This window comes from Magnolia sinica, chromosome 5 (genome assembly GCF_029962835.1).
Source record: "Magnolia sinica isolate HGM2019 chromosome 5, MsV1, whole genome shotgun sequence".
In the NCBI taxonomy this organism is placed as follows: Eukaryota; Viridiplantae; Streptophyta; class Magnoliopsida; order Magnoliales; family Magnoliaceae; genus Magnolia; species Magnolia sinica.
This window is the reverse complement of record NC_080577.1, coordinates 103,053,685-103,076,233: the sequence shown is the minus strand read 5'-3', so window position 1 is coordinate 103,076,233 and position 22,549 is coordinate 103,053,685. Positions and strand designations below refer to the sequence as shown.

General features: G+C 38.6%; 1 protein-coding gene across 1 annotated transcript; it reads left to right on the top strand.

Annotated features, from left to right (window-relative positions):
* The first annotated feature begins 279 nt into the window (after window positions 1-279).
* Window positions 280-20,449, top strand: LOC131246493 (uncharacterized). The gene is made up of 12 exons (XM_058246680.1): window positions 280-1,668; window positions 2,286-2,420; window positions 2,510-2,654; window positions 10,653-10,955; window positions 13,527-13,791; window positions 15,638-15,804; window positions 15,938-16,048; window positions 16,703-16,754; window positions 16,879-16,988; window positions 17,070-17,198; window positions 19,113-19,202; window positions 19,322-20,449. Exons 1-12 carry the CDS (start codon window positions 344-346, stop codon window positions 19,853-19,855), a joined length of 3,366 nt encoding a protein of 1,121 aa, XP_058102663.1. The 5' UTR covers window positions 280-343; the 3' UTR covers window positions 19,856-20,449.
* The last annotated feature ends 2,100 nt before the right edge of the window (window positions 20,450-22,549 follow it).

Genomic DNA, 22,549 nt, shown 5'->3' with positions numbered 1-22,549 from the left:
TCTCATTGTTTTTGTGGTCAATGATCAATCCACGGTGTGTCCCAACAGATCAATGGTCTGGATCGATGGACCATAGGCCCCACTCGCACAAACTAAAAACCCGAGTACAAAATGAAGATCCTCGCGTCGTGGACATGTATTCCTCTATAAATTGCTCGAAGCCGTTTCCGGGGTTGAAAAAAATGGCGGGAGTAGGGTTTCCATTTACGACGACGCAGGTCAGCACTTCTCTCTAATGAATTTCCCAAAGGCACCTTGATTTCTCTCTCTTCGCCTCCTCCTCTCATGAATTTTCCATTTAGTCCACTTAAATTTGAGTTCCCATCCCAGTTTTCCCAAATTCATGGAAATTCAAAATCCCAGCAAGAGACGTCATGGAGAAGATTCTCCTCTCTCCGTCTACAAGAAACGGAAACCCATCACAAGAACTGGGTTTCTCTATTTACGATCTCTCTCTCCTTTGATTTTTCCGAGCGCCGAATCTATTTGTAACTCGGTCTGTCTCCGATCGGATCGGCTGTATACCTTCGGTCGCAAAAACCCATTTTGCCAAATCGTGATTAAAGATCACCACATCAGCAAGCGGCATTGCCAGATTTTCTTTGATAGCTTTGACCGCAGGATTTTTATTGTAGATGGGTTCTTTTCATCTTCTGTTTCTGATTTGTGTGAGATTCGGAGATGGTTACGACATCGATTGGATCAGAACAGAACGTGGGTGGGTATTGTTAGGCCTTCTTTGAATGGGGTTTTTGTCAATGGGTGTAGGATTGAAATAGGCGGTATTGTGGAGTTGTTTGTTGGAGATGAGGTTTCTTTTGTTTGCAGAAATCAACCCGATCGGATTGTGTTTGCTGTTGAAAGGAGTGTTTTTACAGAGGAGATAGCATTGGGACATTCTGATGCAGGCAACTTGCTCGATTTAAAGGCAGACAGGACTTTTAAGGATTTTAGTCTCTGTAGGCGGGGACATGAGGAAGTGATTGTTAGAGCATCATTTCTTTTAAATAAATGTAGAGGGATATTGCAAAGTGTTGATCCTCTATTGTACATTCGGAATTGCATGAATTTGGATCAAAATAAGGAAATCACAGTGCATGAAAATGGGTTTTCTGTTGTTAGTCAAAAGGAACACTTTCAAGATCCACAGCTATGTAAAATGACGGATATTTCTTCTTCAAGTCATTGGGGAAAAAATGGTCTTTGTACATTGAATACTGAATTGAATTTGGTAAATGGAAGAGTGGATGTGGTGAAGACCAATTCTGTTATTCCTCAGCCTGAGAGAGTTCTGGTTTCTGAAAATTGCTCAAACCAGATCACTAAATCAATGGTTTCAAAGAAAATGCAGTCAGTTTGCTTCTCTAATGACCCTTTACTAGAAAGGGACTACATAGGAAATTGTAAGAAGAAATCTACCAGTAAACCCAAGGACTGCCAATTGGATTCTGTTGAAAAGATTCATCAAAATGATTGTGATTTACATTCTATAAAAGACACAGGAATTGGTTATTCTTCAGCTGGGAAAACATTCTTTCTCAACCGCCTCGAGTTTATGAAATATGGTTGGTCAGATCAGCATACTGTTGTTTCCTTGCCGCAGCTTGTTTACCCAGTAGAGAGCCTCTTACGCATATTTGTTGCAACTTTTACAAGCGATGTTGCATGGTATGCAAAGTTCTACACCCATCCTGAAGCCTTTTTCTTGATAGAAAATAATAATAATAATAATAATAATAATAATAATAATAAATGTTTTATGTCTATAAATGAGCAAGGCCATGGTGTGGTTTCCACCTTTTCTCGAATGGTGATTACTCATTTTGTAGAACTGGCATGCATGTGTACAAATCCAGACTGTCCAAATCATAAGTCCCATTTTAGATGGAGCATGTACAGAAAACCACACTGATCAGAAAATCCTAACCATCCAATTGGCGGGTATCAATTTGAGGGTTAACAAGGAAATGGCTAGCAACATCAATCAGTTGCATTTTGGCAATCAGTGTCAATATGAGATGGCTAACATCATCAATCAGTTGCATTTTGGCAATGTTCCAGCCATAATGTAGCCTGCAATTTGGATGGTTTGGTTTGCCATACATGTATGCCGTGTGTTCATTGGGTTGCTACAAATTCATAAACAGTGGCAAACGTAATCTTGCCGGCAAATTTGTTTTGCTTCAAAGAAGGAAATTTTATATGATCCATATGCTTTGTATATTGGAATGCTCGCAAATTAGTTTTTCTTATGTCCCCATAAATGAAGTATGAAAAATCAACAGGTTTTTGTCTTGCTGTGAAGTGCCCAATCTTCTTCCAATAACAATTGCCTGTCATAACAAGGAGAGATGCTGGAGTGCCAGTCATGATAAAAGAACCACAGCACCTTATCCAGATTATCCAAACTTAATATTACTGTAAGAAAAGGCTGATTTGTGTATTGTTTTTCTCAGTATTCAAATGCAAGGTCTTTACTATTCTAATTCATGCCATTTGCTCATTGTAGTTATCCCCCCTTTCCTGAGGTTATAGCCTTTGGTAAAGACCGCAAGAAACAAGGTGTTGCATGCCATCATCCAAAACTGCTTGTTTTGCAAAGAGAGGATAGTATCCGTGTCATTGTTACATCAGCCAATTTAGTTTCAAAGCAGGTGATTGCTTCATTGTTACATCAGCCAATTTAGTTTCAAAGCAGGTGATTGCTTCATTGTAAGCATATATCATTTGTATTTGACAGGGTGTTGCTCATGTTCCTTGATATGAGAGGCATAACCTTCTACCATGCCCCTATCTGCACCATTGCCTATGAACCACTGTGTGTTTGGTTTTCCATTTGTAACTGACCACATTTTGTCTTTGTGCACAGCCTTGGCATGCCATTGACCAATAAAAAGCTGAACTGAGAGTTCTCATCACGAGGGTGGCAACTTGGGTTAGGGTCAACCTGAACCTGATTGACCCAACCTGAGTTCGGGCCCAAACCTGATTGACCCAACTTGAGTTCAGGTTGGAAAAAATAGGGTTGGGGTTGGAAAAACTCCTTCCCGATTTGGGTTCGGATTGAGCAAATTCGGGTTGGGTTGAGACTTGGGAATAATCACATGTATTTGGGTCATGTTGGGTTGGGTCGGGTTGTGTCGCGTTGGCTTGAGTATAGAGAACACTTCAGTTTGAGCACCTCGAGTTGGAATTTGGGTCTGGTCGGGTTGCAGTTTGGGTCATCTTGAGTTGCACCCCTGCTCATCACACATTGACAAGGTGTTGCCTAGAAGAGATGAGGATTGAGTCTTGCTTTCATGGGCAGGTTGTGTCATTCTGTTGTTCTTCTCCAAGGCATTGTTGTTACTTTATATTTGTTGGGGATCCGTGGAAGCGAACCCTAAATTCGGATCACTCAAAGATAAAGTAAACGCAATCAAAGCATGCATGAGTACACATGAATTTTACGTGGAAAACCCTTGCGGGAAAAAATCACAGCACAAAGCGATAGTGAATCACTACGAAAGCAAAAGTACAAGAGACGGAATCACTTACAATGTCAAAAACCTTTGTTTTCTCCTCCCCAAAACCGAGAAATAATTTAACCCTGATTAGCATTTCCCTATTCTCGCAATTTCACCCATATATATATAGTGTCACACTTGGAATAGGAAACAAACTATGCAATTATGCAAAATCGCGCGCGTCGTCGATCTGAGCATCGATCGATCGAGCTCCCATGTTCAAGTGATCGAACATGCTCAAAATTATCTAGAGAGTTGACAAGTAATTTCCAAATTTTGTCGATCGATCGAGCCGAGACTTTGATCTTTCAAGACTGTTCAAAATTGTCCAAAGACCAATCTGTGTAATTCGAGGCTCACTCGATGATCAACTAGGGTGGTCGATCGATCGAACTCCTATTTTATGTATAGATTTAAGACATTTCATAACAATCTTCACAATGGCTTCAATATTCATTCATGAACCACAACTTCAAGTTCCATCTCTAATCGTCTTCATCATAGCTTCACCATCACTGTCGCTTTTCGTGCACACTCCATCTTCATCAATCTTTCGCCAGATCCAAAGAAGTCGAACATAATCGGAACTTCTTTATGGGAGCCACCTTTTAAGCATGTCCACTTGATTGACACTCGTTTGGATCTTCTCAGGAGTTACACCGCCTTCCTCAATTACCCGTCAGATAACATAATGACGAACATCAATATGTTTAGTATGAAAATGGTAAACCAAATTCTTCATTAAATTGATCGTGCTTCACTGTCACAATTAAACGACACAGCCTCTTGCTGAAGCCCGAGTTTGTTCATCATTCTTCTCAACTAAACACCTTCCTTAAAAGCTTCCATCACCGCCATATAATCAGCTTCTGTTGTGGAAAGGGCAGTCATAGACTGCAACTTTAACATCCAACTAATCGCTCTACCCGCTAGTACAAACAAGTAGCCGAAAGTTGACCTCTTGTTGTCCACATTTCCTGAGTAATCTGAATCCACGTAACCTACCAATTTTCCCTCTGGTTTCTGAAATGTCAAAACTTAGTCCATTGCACCTCATAAATAATGAAGTAGTCATTTCATTACCTCCTAATGTTGCTTGTCGTAGTTTGACATATATCTGCTCACAACACCGACTACATGTGAAATATTCAATCTCATAGAGATCAAGACATACATCAAATTGTCAATTACACTCGAATTTGGCACATGAGACAACCTGTTTTTCTTCATCTGTAATAGAATATTGCTTTAAAGAAGGCCTAAAGTGAGTAGCATAAGGTGTGCTAACCAGCTTAGCTTTGTTCATCCCAAACTTCACCAATTCCTTCTCAAGGTACTCCACCTGAGATAATTGTAATATGCTCCTCTCGCTATCTTTGTATGTCTATCCCGATAATCTTCTTTGCAACCTTCAGATCTTTCATTTCGAATGTCCCTGATAGCTGAGTCTTTAATATATTGATCTCAGACATGCTTTGACTAGCGATAAGCATGTTATCAACATATAATACCAATAGAATGAATCCTCTATTACTTAGTGTCTTGAAGTAGACAGTGATCATATTCACTCATAGTAAACCATTGACTCACCATAAAAGTATCAAACTTCTTATACCACTGCCTAGGCCACTGTTTGAGGCCATACAACGACCTCCTCAACTTGGAAACCTTATTCTCTGATCCATTTTCTTCAAACTCCTCTGTTTACTTCATGTAAATCTACTCATTCAAATCTCCATATAGGAAAGCAATCTACACATCCATCTGTTCCAGTTCAAGGTTGTATTGGGCAACCAATGCCAACACAAACCTGATAGATACTTGCTTGACCACGGGCATGGAAATCCCGCTGAAGTCGATACCCTCTGATGAGGACATGCGAGCACCATACCGGAGGAGGGTTAAGTCAGTCTCCTTATGACTAGACGACCATTACATGCGACCCACTTAACCTAATTCACATTCTTAGCCACATTGAAGACCCCACGTGAATGTTCATGCATCTTTGAAGACCCCACATTTGGAAGATGCACGTGAGTTGCATATAGAAGCTTGATGGACACATCAGCTCATTGGATTGGGTGGACACGATGATCAGACCGTTGGATCATCATCATTGGTTATCTTGATCGTGGTCTCCCATGTGCCACGAAATAGTTTAGTTGTTTAGATTGTTTACGTGCTTGTTATTTTTGGTATACCTTATATTTATGTTGAGGTTAGGGAGTTAGGAACAACTTTTAATTTATTAAACGTTTTTATGTTAAGAATCTTATCTAAGAGCGTTTTTTTGTAAAAGGTTTTTTCTAAGACTATAAAAGAGAAAGATGGGTGTGAGAAGCCATAATGCCAATATTTTGAAAAAAAAAAACTTGCTTTTCTTCTTCTTATATCTTCATGTGACTTGAAGATATCTTCCATGTGATTTGGAAGAGAGGTTGGTGTGACTCCGATCTTCATCAATAGAGTTGCGGGGTCTCAATCTATTCCCCAATCCTCATCCATTCATCCATCATCAACGTATTTCATTTGAAATTCTTCGATCTTCCCATCCCAAACCTTCACCTTTCTTCTAATCCCCATTACCCATATCCATCCACAAGACAAACCCTAAAAAAAACCCTAAAACCCTACAAATCTTGCCACACGTGTGACCGTATAGCCACACATGTGACCTCTCGGGTTGGCCGTACGGACATCCCTTTGTCCCATTTGGTTTCCCATCACCTTTGAAACAAAACCGTTTTCTTCCTTTTTTTAAACCCTAACCTAAGGTCCTAAACCTAGAAATCTCCAACTTTCCTATTTTCCCAAACTTCCAAACCCTAACTTCTCTCTCATTCTTCAATTCACCTAAAATCCTTACACCCCTTCTATCCAAAACGTTAATTCTCATATCCTAATCCCAATTTGATCCCATAAACCCTAATTCCTAGTTTTCCCTAATTTCCCTAATCCTAATTTTACCATAGGTAGTATTAGATCTACTTTGAAATAGACTTTTTCCTATGTTAATCAAATGTCCCTACATTCATGAGATCCTAGTTTCATTTATTTAATGATCTTGTACGACGATGTTTGGTAACCTAGGATAGGATTATGCATGATATTCTTTGGGTTTTCTTGGTATTTGTGATGATAATGGCAAGTTTTATGTTTTTTGTTAATTACCTTAATTTTGCTACTTGATCTCACATCATATTTGATTCATGCAACAGTGCTACATCAAATTTGGTATCAGAGCATAGGATTTTTGTGTTGCACTTAGGTTAGAGTCACATCTAGGGTTAGTAGAGCATACATTTGCATATGGGATCTAGGATCATATTACTGAATTTTGTTCATAGTTTGGAGTATCCCGTTGCTGAATTTTCAGCTAGTGTTTTCTACTTATACCATTGCTGAATTTTCAGCATAATAATCTCAGGTCGTCACCTTGCTGAATTTTCAGTTTGTAATTTTCATATTACACTCTTGCTGAATTTTCAGTTTGGTACTCTCATATTACCGTTCTGCTAAATTTTCAATATGATATTTGAGGGTGACGGCTTGCTGAATTTTCATATTAGTGTTTCTAGTGTGTTGAGTTTAATCTATAGGTTGGTTTTATCATTGTCATAACATTGTCCTAGGACCTAGAGTTTCCTTTTAAAGTTTTCTTGTGTATGCCCACTTGTTCGGGACACTATTTTGGCCTACATCCCACTATGAATTTAGAACAAATTGCCGAGGCCCTTAATGCTATCAACAACTGTTTGACAGCTATTGAAGCACACAATAGGACCACCGCAACTCAATTGACCATGACCAATGTGCGTGTCATTCAACTTGAAGCCTCCCTTCAGGTGAACCCCAACAGTGGGGAAGATGTCCAATCACAAGTTGGGGATCAAATTGAAGATGTTCAATCATTTTTGTATGAAGGCAAACAGATTGTCTTGAAGCTACTCCCGCCCAAAAGCACCTCGGTAAAGGAGGACGTCAAGAAATGTGGTCCTGAAGTTGTGACAAAACTCTAGCTTGAGTCTCCTCTTATAATTAATGCCAAAGAGTCTGAAAGAGCAACTAAAACTGATTTGATGATGTATGCCCACATGGCAAGTGAGATTACACCCAAGGTTATTATGGAGATGCCACTTGAGGTTACACCTAATGACAGTATAGAGTTACCATCTGAGGTGAGTTCGGTATTGGAGAAGTCCAGTGTTGTTATTCCAAAGGATATACTGGATGAGCTTGCACCCGTGCAGGACATTCATGCATTGACTCTACCAAACCTTCATCGCAATCAAATGAGTTCTAGGGAGGAAGTGGATATGGAAAGACAAGTAGATGAGCCTAAGACCCCTATAGATTGCATACCCATGTCAGTGTTCCATAGGCCTTCAGAGTTTGCACATGCATCTACACGACATATGCATGACTTGCATGTAGAGATTAGAAAAAGAATCAATATAAGTAATGAAACATACAAAATGATTGCTGACTCATACCATAGGTTTAAAGAGTTTATTATGGGTGATGAAGTCATGATTGGAATACGTCCAAAAAGGTTTCCACAGGGAACCATAAAAAAATTACAAGCCCATAGTGTTGGACCGTATAAAATCTTGAAAAAACTGGATCTAAATGCTTACTTGATAGATCTTCTACCTAACATGGGTATCAGTTCCACATTTAATGTGGAAGATCTTGTACCGTTTCATGGACCTTCTCCTAACCTTCACATGAACTTTAATAATGATGCCCTTGACCTGTCCCATAACCCATGGCCATTACCTGATCCCTCTTCTCAACCTTTGTCACCCGTACCATCCACACTTAATATTAATATAAATACCGAATGAGTATCAATTTGTAGTGATCACCAATTTCAAGCAAGAAAGAGATCTAATATGTTGATTGCAGACTGTATGACACATAAAAGAAACCATTAAATGCTACCAACATCACATTGTAACCAGTTATGCATGTCTATAAAGATATCCTTGCCAAGTACTAGTTGTTGCTTTCTGTTGTTAGGTATGGATCTCAAAAAATGCTCTGATCTCTATACAATTGTGACTTTGTGAATTTCTTTCTCATTATCAAACAAAATGGAAAATCACTAAGTGATCTATCAGTTTACAGTGAAGTTAAGAGTTTGAAGTTGCAGTTTGTAGTCGTTTAGTGGCAAGGAGCAAAATCATACCAATGTATGTAAAGAAAATTGAAGTTGAGTCATGCTTCCTCAGAAATAAATGCCTTCATTTTGTTTCTCGGTTTCTTAATCCAACAACTAAATCGAACAAAACAAAAAACCACTAAGGAATCTTTCAGTTCATAGTGAAGTTAGAATTTGGAGTTGGAGTTCTTACTTTAAAGGCTATAGCAGCAAAATCATATTCAAATATTCGAAGAAAACTGAAGTTGAGTCATGTTTCTTGATACAGGACACATGATTTAATGCTAGGATGCAACATGGAGATTATGAAAGAGTCCATAAAATAATTCAATTAACAAAAGATGCTAACCTACCAAGTAATTAAGAGTAAACAATAGGAAATAAAATCTTATTTAACCTAAATCATATGCCCGCATGCTAAGAAATCACATAAATCAATTAAAACTAGGACCGATGGAAGGATAGAACTTCCAATTTAGCATAGGCACGTTTCACACTCAAGGGATAGATTTGTAGGTTTTACGATTAGGGTTCAGATGGGAAAAATCTGAAATTTGAAGAATTAGGATTCATAGGAATTGAGAATTTTGGAATTAGGGTTTTTTTTAGAAATTGGGGAAAATCTACGAAAGTTAGGAATTTTAGGTTTACAGTTAGGGTTTTGGGAATGGAAGAATGAGGTTTTGATATATGGATGATGGAAAGCCAAAAGGGGCTAGGTGGGATTCACATGTGTGGCCGTACAGTCACACGTATGGCATGGGGTGGATGGGTTTAGATCGGTTAGGGTTTGGATTGTGGATGGGTATGGGAAAGTTGGGTTTGGGAGAAGATGAAGATTTGGAATTGGGAGAATGAAGAACCTAAAGAAAATACTTGGATGGGGGAGAAAAGAGATGACAGTGTGGGGATAGATGGAGACCTTGCACCTCCATTGATGAAGATTCGCCTCGCACCAATCTTCCTTCCAAATCGCATGCAAGTATCTTCAAATCGCATGAAGATGGGAGAAGAAAGTAAGAGCTTTTCTCTTCTTCTTCTTTTTTTATCAGAAAATTCAATAAGGCTGGAACTTCACTACCCATGTGCTTTTATTTTTAAAAATTCAGCATAATTGTAAATATGACACTCACTTAAGTGAAGTGACCCATCGTCCAAAATTAGAAAACCAAAACATATATTATCAATCTCAACTATCAAATAACTCCTAAAAATAACAAAAAACATAAAGAAATCAAGATCAGAGTCCAAGGGGCCCAGATCTAAAAGATCTGCTGGCCCGATGGCCTGATTGACAAGATCCAATGGTCGGATCAACACAAAATAGAAATCCTATGACTAAAATGATCTCTTAAGTAGCCCACATGCATCATCCCAAATTGGGGTCTTTCTAATACACGTCCAATGCATGTGGGGTCTTCAAAATGGCCCGGCGAGCCCCATCTGGAACTCGTCTCCCATCCACAAAGAAAGCTGCGCTGATGTGGGTGGTCGTCTCCATCTCTGGTACACCTGAGTAGGTCCTCTGATGTCCCCATCATTTCTTCAGTAAGATTGCTTTCATTTCGACTCTCTCTTCATCCAACATCTAAATCAAACAAAGTAACAAACCACTAAGAAATATGTCAGCATATTGTGAGTTAGAATTTGGACTTGTTGTTCCTAGTCCTTTAGTAGCAAGGAGAGAAATCATATCAGTCATATTTCTTCAGTGGTACTGCTTTCATTTTCTCTCAGTTTCTCAATCCAGCATCTAATCTCCTATCACAGCCAAATACTCTTTAATGCTCTATTAGAATCTTTGGTAAGAGAAAATTGACATGAATAAAACTCTTTTTAACGTTCATTTTCATTTCTGTTTCTACATTGAAAGATCCACTCATGCATGCCAACGCTAATGAAAGCATTTGAAATGTAATTTTCTGCAATAGTGTTTCTTTCTACATGTTACATTCTTATTTGGATCTCGCGGACTTTCACAGTGGAATAATGTGACCAATACTGTCTGGTGGCAAGATTTTCCTCGTAGAACCACGCCTGATTATTCATCTCTTTTCACCCAACTTTCCTTTGGAGAAACAAGTGAAGAGCTGAAATCTGATTTTGCTGCTCAGCTAGCTGGATTTTTGGCTGCTCTTATAGCTGATGTTCCTAGCCAGGCTCATTGGATCTCAGAGTTGACAAAGTATGACTTTGGAGGGGCTGTTGGTCACCTTGTTGCTTCCGTACCAGGAATGCATATGAAAAATCCACCTTATCCTTCAGAGCCTATGCATGTCTTATCTGTAAGTAGTTTTACTATAAGCAATTATGTTTGTGCATAGATGCTGCTTATCCTTCTTATGAATCAAATAACTGTTTGTTTGTGTGTGTGTGGGTTGGCATGCCTGCAGACAGTTATGGACAGGCAAGGTTCAAAAGCAAACCACTTGGTCATCTTCTTTTTTTCTTCTTCTTCTTTTTTTTATTTTTTTTTCAACTGATGATCTAACTTGACCAGTGGTGATTCCCTCAGTTTCTAGGACTTCAGGTGAACTAGGAAAAAAATGTCAAAAATACAAATGATAAATATCAAAATAATGAAATAAGTGATTGTTAAACTTTTTCATGTCTGTCCACATGTTCTTGCACACGTTGAATTCCATTTATACACTTGTTTTTTTCTGTCATAGAACATTTAACCTTTTTCTTATAATTGTATGCCTGAGTAGGTATGTGGACATTATGTGCATGTGTCCATAGGTGCACACAATCATGTAATATGTGCCTTTGATTCCTTAATGCATACAAATATGAACAGTATTAGGAATTGACAATTTGTTATTCATCTTGTTAAATCCTATTGGCATTGTTTTAAATATCATCCAATACGACTTGGTATTGTCCGTCAGTTTCAGTCTGAAAAGATACAAGTACTCTGTGTTTGAAATATCGGTATCGCGTTACGTATTGCATCCTTGGGATACAGATAAGTATCGGTTATCGCATGGGATATATCGTTTGTATCAAGTAATTTATTGCACTTTTTGGGAAACATGGGGAAACATTGGGAAAATAGTTGAATTTTTCAACGAAACTTCAGGGATTGTTATAAAAGACCTTAATACACATTTTTAAATCATAACATCTCGAAAAAGAAGTGCACATAATAGGTTTTCTTTGTATAGGGTCCTAAGCTATGCATTGTCTAACTGAACTAATGCAGCCATATTCAAATTGAATGCATAACATTTAGAGTATATGTGATGATCATTTAATCAAACACTCCTAAATACTTTGAAATTAGTCTCAATTCGCAACTAGTTGAAGGGAAATTTCGAAACAGATTAATATTTTAATCATTTTTTAATTTTTTTTTTTTTTTTTTTGAAAATTGACAAGGACTTAACAAATCAGCAGATCAGCCCTCATACATGCTCAATTTCATATTTGGAGTGCAACATTGCAAGCAATTTGGGAGAAATTGGGAAATTTTTTTTATTTTTTCCCAATTTTTCCCAAATAGGACCACCTACACTCAAATTTCAAAATTAGTGTATGTGATGATCATTTCATCAAATACTCCTAAAATATTTTGAAATTAGTCTCAATTGACAGTTGGTTGAAGGAAAATTTTGGAAAAAAAAAATGGAGAACATGAAGAACCAATGGATATCGAAATCAAGGCTCCAACTCCATGATTTTTCATGCAAAACATGAAGAACCAATGGATTTGTAACCATTTTACACCGATTGAACATAATTTCAACAAAAAAAAAAAAAACGGATCGGAAATTGAAAATGCTCACCAGATCGAACATGTGGGATATATTGGCACTATCTGTGTGTTTCGTATCGCACAGGTGGGATACAAGACATATTGTGGGATATATCAGCCGATATCGTTGATATTTAAAACATTACAAGTACTAACATGGAGTAAGTCATGCTGGTTTCAGTCCCCTAGTGAGCTGCACTCTGAAACGGCTACTTAAATCCATGCCTACAAAAGATCATGTGCATCCAACACTATTCAAATCATGGGCCATATGAATTTATTGGAAAAATTATCCCTTTGTCTCCTGATCGAGGACTTAACGGTGGGCATACGCAAAACGATATGATAAGGGGAAAATCATCTGATTTTCTTGGGAAAATTTTAAGAATGTCAACCAAACAGGCCCTTGCAAACACAAATCAAGCATACTTTGGTGGATTAGGACCCAATACATATGAATACAACTAAAAAAGATGAAATAAAATGAAAAACAAAAGAAAAGTTATGGTGTACCCCTTCTTCTGATATTTTCCCAGATGGTCCATTTCACTTCAATTCATTTATTCCCACCTGAAATCTCGTGTTTTAATCCTCAAATTAGGCCTAGATCTAGCCTAAATTTAGGTTTTAAGCTTCCTTCATGATTGAAATGAAGAAAGAAAAAGAAAAACAAGAGAAATTTTGAAAATAAAATTTCAAAATGGATGCCTTTATGGCCATATCGGCCTATATCGGCTGCAAGGCCCCGTATTGGCATGGATACGAGGCGTATCGGCCAATTCCCAGTACGGCCCATTTTTTCCCTTAACAAACTGGTTGACCCCTGTATCGCATAATGGGATGTCCACTTATCATAGTCAATATTTAAAATCATGGGACATTTATTCTACAGAAAATGATGAATGTGCTCTGATATATGTTGGTAACTAGCTGTTTACAGATGCATTTTCCTTCTTATTTCTTGAGTTCTTAATGTGAAAAGCATGGCATTGTGCTTCTATATGTTTAAGAAAAATCCATTTCTTCGCATTCTGTTGGTGAATATATTATGGGTTCATAGGCTTCATGCATTGCATCTGTTTCACTTCTTTAAATGCAGGGCAATCAGATTGCATGTCCAAGGTCAACTGCCATGAAGTTCCTTGGTTCTGTTGAAGCATCTGTGGTAGGTTTAAGCCACCGTTTTCATACTGCAGCTGATTCAAATGGCGCACAGCTGAAGACACTGGCTGCTTTCCTTGGACGATGCAGAGAAAATGGCTATGGAATGTCAGAAGTTATCTTGAAAAGATATGCTAATATACCTGCAGATGCAAATGCAGTGAGTGTTCTTGTTTGTGACCTAGATGAATTCTCAGAGGGAGGTAAGGTCATAAAGGCTTCTTGTTCAGGCTGAATGATATTATTAAACTGCTACTCCCGTTTTTCTTTCCTGTTACAAGCTCTATGTAAACAATGAACCGTTCTATAGCCATGCTAAGGGTATTGAGTTAGGTTTGCTTTCTGGTAACTGGATTTAAGGATATTGAAAAGGTGAGGCCGTATATAGGCATGCAAGTGTCAAGCCACGTGCTAGAAGAATGCTCCATATAAAATAAAAGAGCATTGGATCATCGGAAGAAGGAAATCATAAGAAGTTGAAATTCAGCTTTATAATTAGCATGCAACCATTGTGTATGTAGACTATTAAAATAGACTACATAGCGCCTGTGGGAGTTCTATGCTCTCATTGCCAATCCCAAGATTGGATAAAGGAGGGTTGCGTCAGGTTGGCAGCTCGCGTGATTCTTTTGCCATAACTTTCATCATGAATCCTGACAATGGCGGAACATGATTCATCTAGCCAACCCCAATTAGTTCGGGTAAGGCTTAGATGATGATTATGATGATGAATTATTGTGTATGAAATGATTAATGAAAGAGAAACAAAGACAAGCTCCTATTATCCATGGGGAACGTTGACTTTTCTTTGGACAACTAGAATCTGTATAGGCGATAGTAGACTGGAAAAATAAAATAAATTTGTTGCAGTGAGAAGTTTGACCTGATGAGAGTGTTTCGGAGAATTTAATTGTTTGTGTCAGTATCTGACTCTGTACAACACCTTGGTTAATGTGGCCTCATCAACAGGCATTGTGATACACCATCATCATCTTAACATTTCTACCAAAAATTTTAGGTTGGCTTTAAATGATAGATTGCAAAATTTTTATGACTTGTGGCCCACTCGACTTCAACTTTCCTTTACTAGGCTCTTGGAACTGGCCATGGTAGAGCCTCAAATTCACACCACTCACACACGAACATGGTCCCAACCAATAACGATCCTAAGCCCTACTATTACACATAGGTCCCAAAGGCTGAGCAAGTAGGGTCATGGAGGGAAGTTGCTAGGAAAATTACCATGCATGAAGAGTGGTTCCTTTTTCATGAAACCAAAAATTCCGCCTCTAGCAAAGAAATACAAATGCCCTCAACTCTCTCTCTTATCCAAGAATTTTAAGTACATGTTTTTAAAATATATCGGCAACATTTCTTGCTGCACTCAAGTTTCGATGCAGGGCGCTTACAGGGAACACCCTAGCATGAGTCTGGAATGTCGTATTGTTCAGATTCTCGTTCGAAGTTATGGCATAAGTTTGACACCAGCTACCAACCTGACACAACCTTCCTCCTTTATCCAAGCTAGGGACTGACAATGAGTGCCTAAAACTCCCACAGGCAGAATGTGATAGACTCTTACATTGGTTGGTTACAATCAAGCGCTATCTTATAGTCTATTACATAGGTTGATTACAATTAGTGATTTGGAGAACTGATCAACCACAACTGAAAATATGCTACGACCCTTTTTTATGCCTCCAGAATTTTGTTTCCACTTCTACCCATGAAGATGTCAAAACTTTTCAATGGATTTGCTTGTATAAATGATCTTGGGTGAATTTAGCCTAAAGCTAGTTGTAGGTGATCACTCAACTAATGGGGATGGGCCCTGGGCTAGCATTTGCCTAAAGGCCAGACAAGTAGACCCCGCCCAGATGCAACCCTACATTTCTCTTGGAAAGTGTCCTTCTCCAAACACCTTTTGAATGTTGTCATTTTATCTTCTTTCGAGACTGTATTGCCTTATGTATTATTTAGCTTCATAAATATATGCCATGTTATTCATGCTTGATATCACCATGTAACTCTATGCAATTCCTGGATCAGATTACATACAACTTGGTTTTCTGCCAAGAAATGTTGCAAAGTGGGTAGCTCCTTTGTGCGATGCCAGCTTTTTCAGTTTCTCTGCATGTATTTATCCTAAAGAAGCCCTTGCAGCTGCATTAGGAGGAAGCAACACCAAAGTACAACTGATATTGTATGTTTCACAGGCATGTAACTTTTATGTATCTATTTATTTTTAACTTTTCAACTTGATTCAATTCTTTGCTGATTATGGTAATGCAGCTCTTAAGTTGAATTTTGGGCTGTCCTATGTGAAAGCTATTGTTCTATGCAATGCAGGGGCCTAATTTTTCAGAAATTTCAAGGTTCATACAACCTGAACATGTTCCTGCTATATGCTCCCTTCTTGCATCAGTACAGAGATGCGTAGGCCTTTGGAGGTTACAAGAGGTAATGGTGAGCTAAATCACCTGCTGATTTTGAAGCTGTGTTTGTGAAATTATTTAGATCTTCATATAAATAGGATATAAATAATCCTGCTTGCCAGAACATGCAGTATGCAACGCGATGGATTTCAAACATGTGGAAACATGGATCCAAACCGTTGATCTGATGAGCTCCCGAGGGAGGGAAATCTTCAAGATTAGAAGATTGGAACCCTTCGATATTTGTCCTTTCCTCTGATGAATGCAGATCTTTGCTGTATTTTTTTCTCTCAACCATTTTTTGTAGGGCCACCACATTGAAGGGTTGGAATGTTCCAATCTAGAAGATTTCCAGGCATATCTCATTCACACCGAGGCCCATCAGATCAACAGTTTGGATAGCCAAACCATGGGAACCACGTGCACAGAACACATCAACAAAATATAAAGTTACTGATGAATAGGACCCATACTTCCTCTTCAAATAATACCAAGAGAGAAGTAGAAAATGCTTGACCTAATGCCCCCATGTCGGCATGTCTGGGTCCACCTTGACACTGTTTTAATACAAAAGATGTGTTTCTTTTTTGCATGGGTGAAGATTTTATCTTTTAGGCCACATCCTCTTTTGTCATAGTTTTAGCAATCTCTGATTGTTTTTATTTCCTTCCTAAATAAGGTGTTGTGTCGATACAAGTGGCCAGAGTCCCTAGAGACTGATTTTATATATGGTGAGATTTATTTATTTTTGTCTTGGTGACATTCTTTCATGTTATTTTTAGTATGCAAACACTACACAAATTCATAAATGACCGTGGTCTCTTTATTTTTTTGTTATCTGTTTCTAATGTGAAGGTGCATCCTCAATTGGAACATCAATCAATGCACAATTTCTAGCTGCATTTTCAGCAGCAGCAGGGAAAAAGTCAAACCAATTCTCCGAGTCTGAAGAGTCTGATCCAGAGGTAACGACATTTTATCACTGTTTTATCTTGTGTCTTGACTTTTATTCTTAATTTAATAATGCAGTCCATTCTTTTTTGCAGTGGGGTCGTTGGAATGCCAGTCATGAGTTGAGAAGTCCATCAATAAGGATTATATTCCCCACCATTAAAACAGTGAGCAATGGTTCTTGTGGAATCTGGCCATACAGATGCTTGCTTTCTTTCCCTGAGGTAATGAATTTATAAATTGGCATTTATTGTGGTGTATATGTCCAGATGACATTGCATTAGCATGACAGGTGTGTGTGAGCATTTATTGTCATGTTTGTCTGTGTCTGTCTGTGGGGGTGGGTGTCTGTCTGTATGTGTTTGTGGGTGGGTGGGTGTGCCCACCTTTTGAACTCTAATGAATGACTTGTTCCATGAGTACTTGGACAAGTTTGTGGTGGTGTATTTGGATGGTATTATGCTGTGTTTGAAGTGCTGCAGAAGAACCAATTGTACGTGAAGAAGGAGAAATGCTCTTTTACCCAGAGGAGATTCATTTCCTGGACTAGGTGGGTGAGTCGTCACTGCCTGAGCGACTCGCCTTAAAGTTACTTTCAGCGACATTTAAGAATCGCGTACCACAACTCCAAAGAGTGAGGAAGATTATTAGCAAGAAAGCCTCCTCTAGAGGAACTAACCCCTCCACTTAAACATACTTTCTTCACTTCACTCATGCTTCTAGAGGGAAGTACTTTGTTACGCTTTCCTTAACTAAAAGTCTCTTATCCTCGGAATGCGCTACTGTCACTTCTCTACACTTGTGCCTTAAAAGGACCTTCTTCACCTTAGCAACCAACCAGTCACTAATGCTCTGGTCACTTACCATGCACCTTAAACTCACTGACCTCATGCGACTAAAACACCCACACACCCATTCCACTCATGTTGCCAGTCATTGAACTTCTGCCAAGCAATCATGAGAATTCAACCTATCGACTAGTGAAACAGGATTTCTATAGCTGACCCCTTAGGACAAGGCCATGATGATACTTGAATTGTCAGGCATGCGTACATTCCCCCACTCTGTGTGATACCCAAGTACCAAATGAGAATTGCATGGTTACAGATTTTAAATATATAAGTGAATTGTTGGACATGGGTACATAGGCCCAAGGTTTTATGTCTTGTTATCATCATATGTACTGTGCCCTTGGGATACATAAACATGTTTTGGTATGATTGATAATATTGCAGATACTGGGGAATATATCAATGTATGAGGGAAACATTAGGAAAATGGTGGAATTTTTCAGTGGAACTTCAGGAGATGTTAAAAGACACATGATTACAAACTTAGGACTCAAAATAACATAATAGGTTTCCACTGTATAGGGGCCCAAACTGTGTTATATTTAAAGTATGATTTTAATGCACTAATTTTTTAGAAATAGTGCAATAATTCAGCACATATAATGCACTAACTTAAAACACCCTAAGGAAAAGATTCCCCCCCACCCCCCCCCCCCACACACACACAAAAAAAAAAAGGGATTCTTTTTGTCATTTTGTTTTTTATTTTCTAGAATTTCACAGTTATTGTGCTGGTATTGTCAGCATTGTCAAAATTATCACATGTAACGAGGATACAGTACTTATTTCAAAAGGCTATTGTTGATACCTTGCTATAGTGAAAATATCACGTGATATCGGTGATATTATGGATAACATTGATGATAACCCACAAATTCTGTCTCGCTGAGGTGTGATGTAGATAATATCGGTGATATTTTGAACACTGAATAAGCCCATACCAATATCTGTGTCACTGAGATGTGATGTAAATAATACCGGCCAATAATATCGGTGATATTTAAACAACTGCACAAGCCCATTTGAAATGTCTTTGTAGCACAATCTCTTGTGACTAGGGTGATTTAGCAAGGAGATGAATGTACCATGTGAAGCATGGTTCTTAGTCTCCATTAATGACTGACGGAACCAAAAATAGTTGTATTTTGACTGCAGATAGGAGACAGCTAAATGAATTTCTCCTACCACACACATTCAACATATATTCTTCCAAGTTTTGAATATACACATTTTATGTGTGTTACTGGAATCATTTTTCCTTAATTGCATTTCATTACCCTTTCTCAGAAAACGTGGCAGAGATTGAGAACTGCAGGCATATTCCATGATGCAATTCCGCATCCAAATGACAGAGTAGGATACCCAATGCATGTCAAGGTAATATTTTCCTTGCATTTTTGTGTTGATTTTACTACCTCCTAATTAATTACATTATGTCTGAAACACAGATGAGGCCGATCATGTTATGCTGATAGAAGCTGTTTTGGTGTGAACAGGTAGCACGAAGACGCTTTCAGTCCAATACAGGTGCGCTCTCCTTTGGGTGGATATATTGTGGTTCCCATAACTTCAGCCCAGCTGCCTGGGGGCAACCAATATCCCCTTCATCCAACACTATTGTGGGTCCAGCTGTTGCAGCTTCTGATTTGGGTTCAAGGCTATACATTTGCAACTACGAGCTCGGCATCATTTTCATTGTCCCGCCACCAGACATTATATCAAAAGATGCTGGTGAAAAGAGTCTAGACTTGGATGATATAATTCTGCCATTTGTTGTGCCTGCACCAAAATATGGGTATGGAGATAGGCCTGCAACAGCGCAGGCCATGCGAGAGGCTTTGGCTGAGGTTACTAAGCTAGAGAAAGAAAAATCTGCAGCAATGACAGTCATGGATGATCTCGTGGATGAGGAAATCCCAGATGAAGAAGAAGAAATGGGAGAGGCAGCTGAATATGTTGCCAAAGAGAACGAGGATGAGAAGGTTTATGCGGAGACTCTATGGAGCCAAGTTGATTCATCAGAGAGCTGATACGTCCAATTTTAAGGGTGGGCCCATTTTACACCCACCCTAACTGATAAATACACCCTTTCTTTGGTACTGGTAACACAATAGTACAGCTTTGTACTGTTCTATTGCCAAAAGGAGTGTCATCAGTCGACGTGGTTGTCGATGTTGATTGCCAAATTTTAACAGCATCGGCTTAATTGCTGGAATTGGTGATCGGACCGGCAAGCGGAAGTGGAAAATAAGCTATTACACTTCTGGGTGCTTAGGAAATGCATTGTTCCATGCAGAAACAGCATTCTTTGTAGATTCCAGTGAGGTTAGCTACATTCATCAAAGGGTAAGAGTTTCATCCGAACCCAATACAGCCCAATACAGTTTCATCCATGAACAATACAGGTGTATTGCCCCAAAACTGCCTGATGCAGGGTGACACAACTGGGTTATGATGGTGACCATTACACTACATTGAAACGAATACTCAAACCCTTTCATTCAGTTTGCTGAATTACATTTGAATCGGAATTGTACAATATTTTATGCCACCTGTGTAAATTGATTGACAAGAGGAATTTATTCCATTTAATATTATTGAACAGGATCAATTATTCTGTTGAATGTAATGTGTTAGCGCATATTTTGAAATGTTCATTTGAATTTGTTTTCCATGTGTGGTTCCTTCAATTTCAATTGTCTTCAGAGAAATTGTTTGGATTTTGGGAAGATTTCTTACCTAGTATAATGCCCACCTTTCTATTAGTTTTATATTATGAACTTAGGATCTGCTCCATAGCCACTTACAAATGAGTTAATCTCATTTTAATTCATCATAATTATGAATTAGAGATCTCTCTTTTTTAGTAGGAATTAAGAATAATCCTGATAACCAACTGTGTATTATAGTACACTGCTGTCGTCATCGTTGTCATCGTCTTATCCCAACTACATGGGTTCAGCTAAATGAATCCTTATATGTCAGGATTCATGATGGAAGTTATGACAAAAGTTTAAGGCTGCCCATTACAATCATTTTTAATTGTCTACCAAAAAGACCCTCATTATATTAATGTTTCGTTTTCTTTATAGAAGCTGATATAGTGCTTTGGGGCTAAGGGTGCTTGCGGCATGTGTGGATGAGATCCCGACTGCTCATGCCGTGGGCTGTGCCATTAACTGACCAGTACCCCAAATATAATACTAAGGCCTTGTTTGGTTGCCACTTAAAAATGATATCATCTTATTTTCCACCTATTTTGGAGATTTCTCAGAGACCTCTTAGGTGGGGGGAAATTGCTTGGCCTGATAACCTAACATTCCATCCGCAGCTGATCTTCCTGACATGCGGCCAGGAGACTTGAGGTGAGCCTGGACCTATCTTGGCTCCCTAGTACATAATTGCTGCTAACTAAAATGAGATCATCATCATCATTGAAGCCTTATCCCAATTATTTAGGGGCTTTCCACTATAAATGGCTATACCTTTAGTTAAATCATAGGTCATCAAGTCTTTTCTTACCATTAGGTCCCTACTCATGTCTCAATGGTAGACTCGCAAGAGTTTCAACACTAAGGCCATGGGTTCAAATGCCCATTGGAGTGTGTGTGTGTGTGTGTGGGTGTGAGGGTATGTTTATTATTTATTTATTTATTTATTTTTAAAAAAGTCTTTTATTACTACCTTTATATACCGGAGGCTTTTCCACTATAAATGGCTATAGCTTTAGTTAAATCACAGTTAAATCATAGATCATTAAGTCTTCTCTTATTACTTTTATCCGCCCAATGCTTAGCTGCTCACTGATTCTCACTTCGTGAAACTTTTTGAGAACTCGTCACACGTTATGTGAGCCCAAAATCTGAACGGTCCACGTGATGCAGCACCCCATGAAACCCAAAATCTTAACTATCCACATGATGCAGCACCCCAAGAAACTCATAGGACCCAACTTTTATCCTAATCCAAAACTTTGGTGGGCCATGGCAAAAATAAAAAATAAAGGAGTTTTCTCCCTTGATTTGCATCTCTCTTCGCTATGGCCCAACAAAGTTTTGAATCAGGGTTAAATTTGGTCCCTGGGGGTTTCATGGGGTGCTACATCACATAGACCGTTCGCATTTTGGGCCCATGACATGTGTGTAAAGGTGCGCTGGTGCCCAGGTGGGTATGCCTCCCTTTATCCCTCTGTCCTTTCAGGCTTTAGAATGAGATGACTCAATTTTAAGTGGCAACCAAAAAGTGCCTTACCTATTTGAGTCACGCAACCTGACATTAAATCGTTATCCCTTGTACACAACTGATTAAAGGGTTAGGATTGTCTGATCAGTAAGCTTCTTGATGGACCATTCACTAGTGGAGCTGCTTCTTTTTTTTCTTTTTCTTTTTTCTTTTTTTAAAGGACACAGGTTTTTACTGAATGCTGAAATAATGGCCAACAAGCAGTACAAAAGCTAGATTATGTGATATGACAGATTCACTCTCTTTCCTCAGTACATCACTCTAGACACTTTCTTGCAAGATTGGATCTGGGTCATGTTCGGTGATCCATCCTTCTTTTTTTTTTTTTTCATCTGAATTTATAAGATTGGAAGGTCCTAAACGTTCCATCCATGGCCCACAAGACAACAGTGAAAGAGACGTACGGTTCATATTCAATAGAGAAGAATGAAAAGAGCAAAGTATTAAAATATTCTAATGTGAGATTTCCCAATCCATTGTAT

What these genes read in the sequence shown, in the direction of transcription:
- LOC131246493 (XM_058246680.1), top strand. Translation starts at nt 344, where the DNA reads ATGGAAATTCAAAATCCCAGCAAGAGACGTCATGGAGAAGATTCTCCT. An exon ending in TTTACAAGCGATGTTGCATG is followed by an intron (nt 1,669 to 2,285) that starts GTATGCAAAGTT and finishes AAAAATCAACAG; the next exon opens with GTTTTTGTCTTGCTGTGAAG. An exon ending in AGAGACTGATTTTATATATG is followed by an intron (nt 16,755 to 16,878) that starts GTGAGATTTATT and finishes TCTAATGTGAAG; the next exon opens with GTGCATCCTCAATTGGAACA.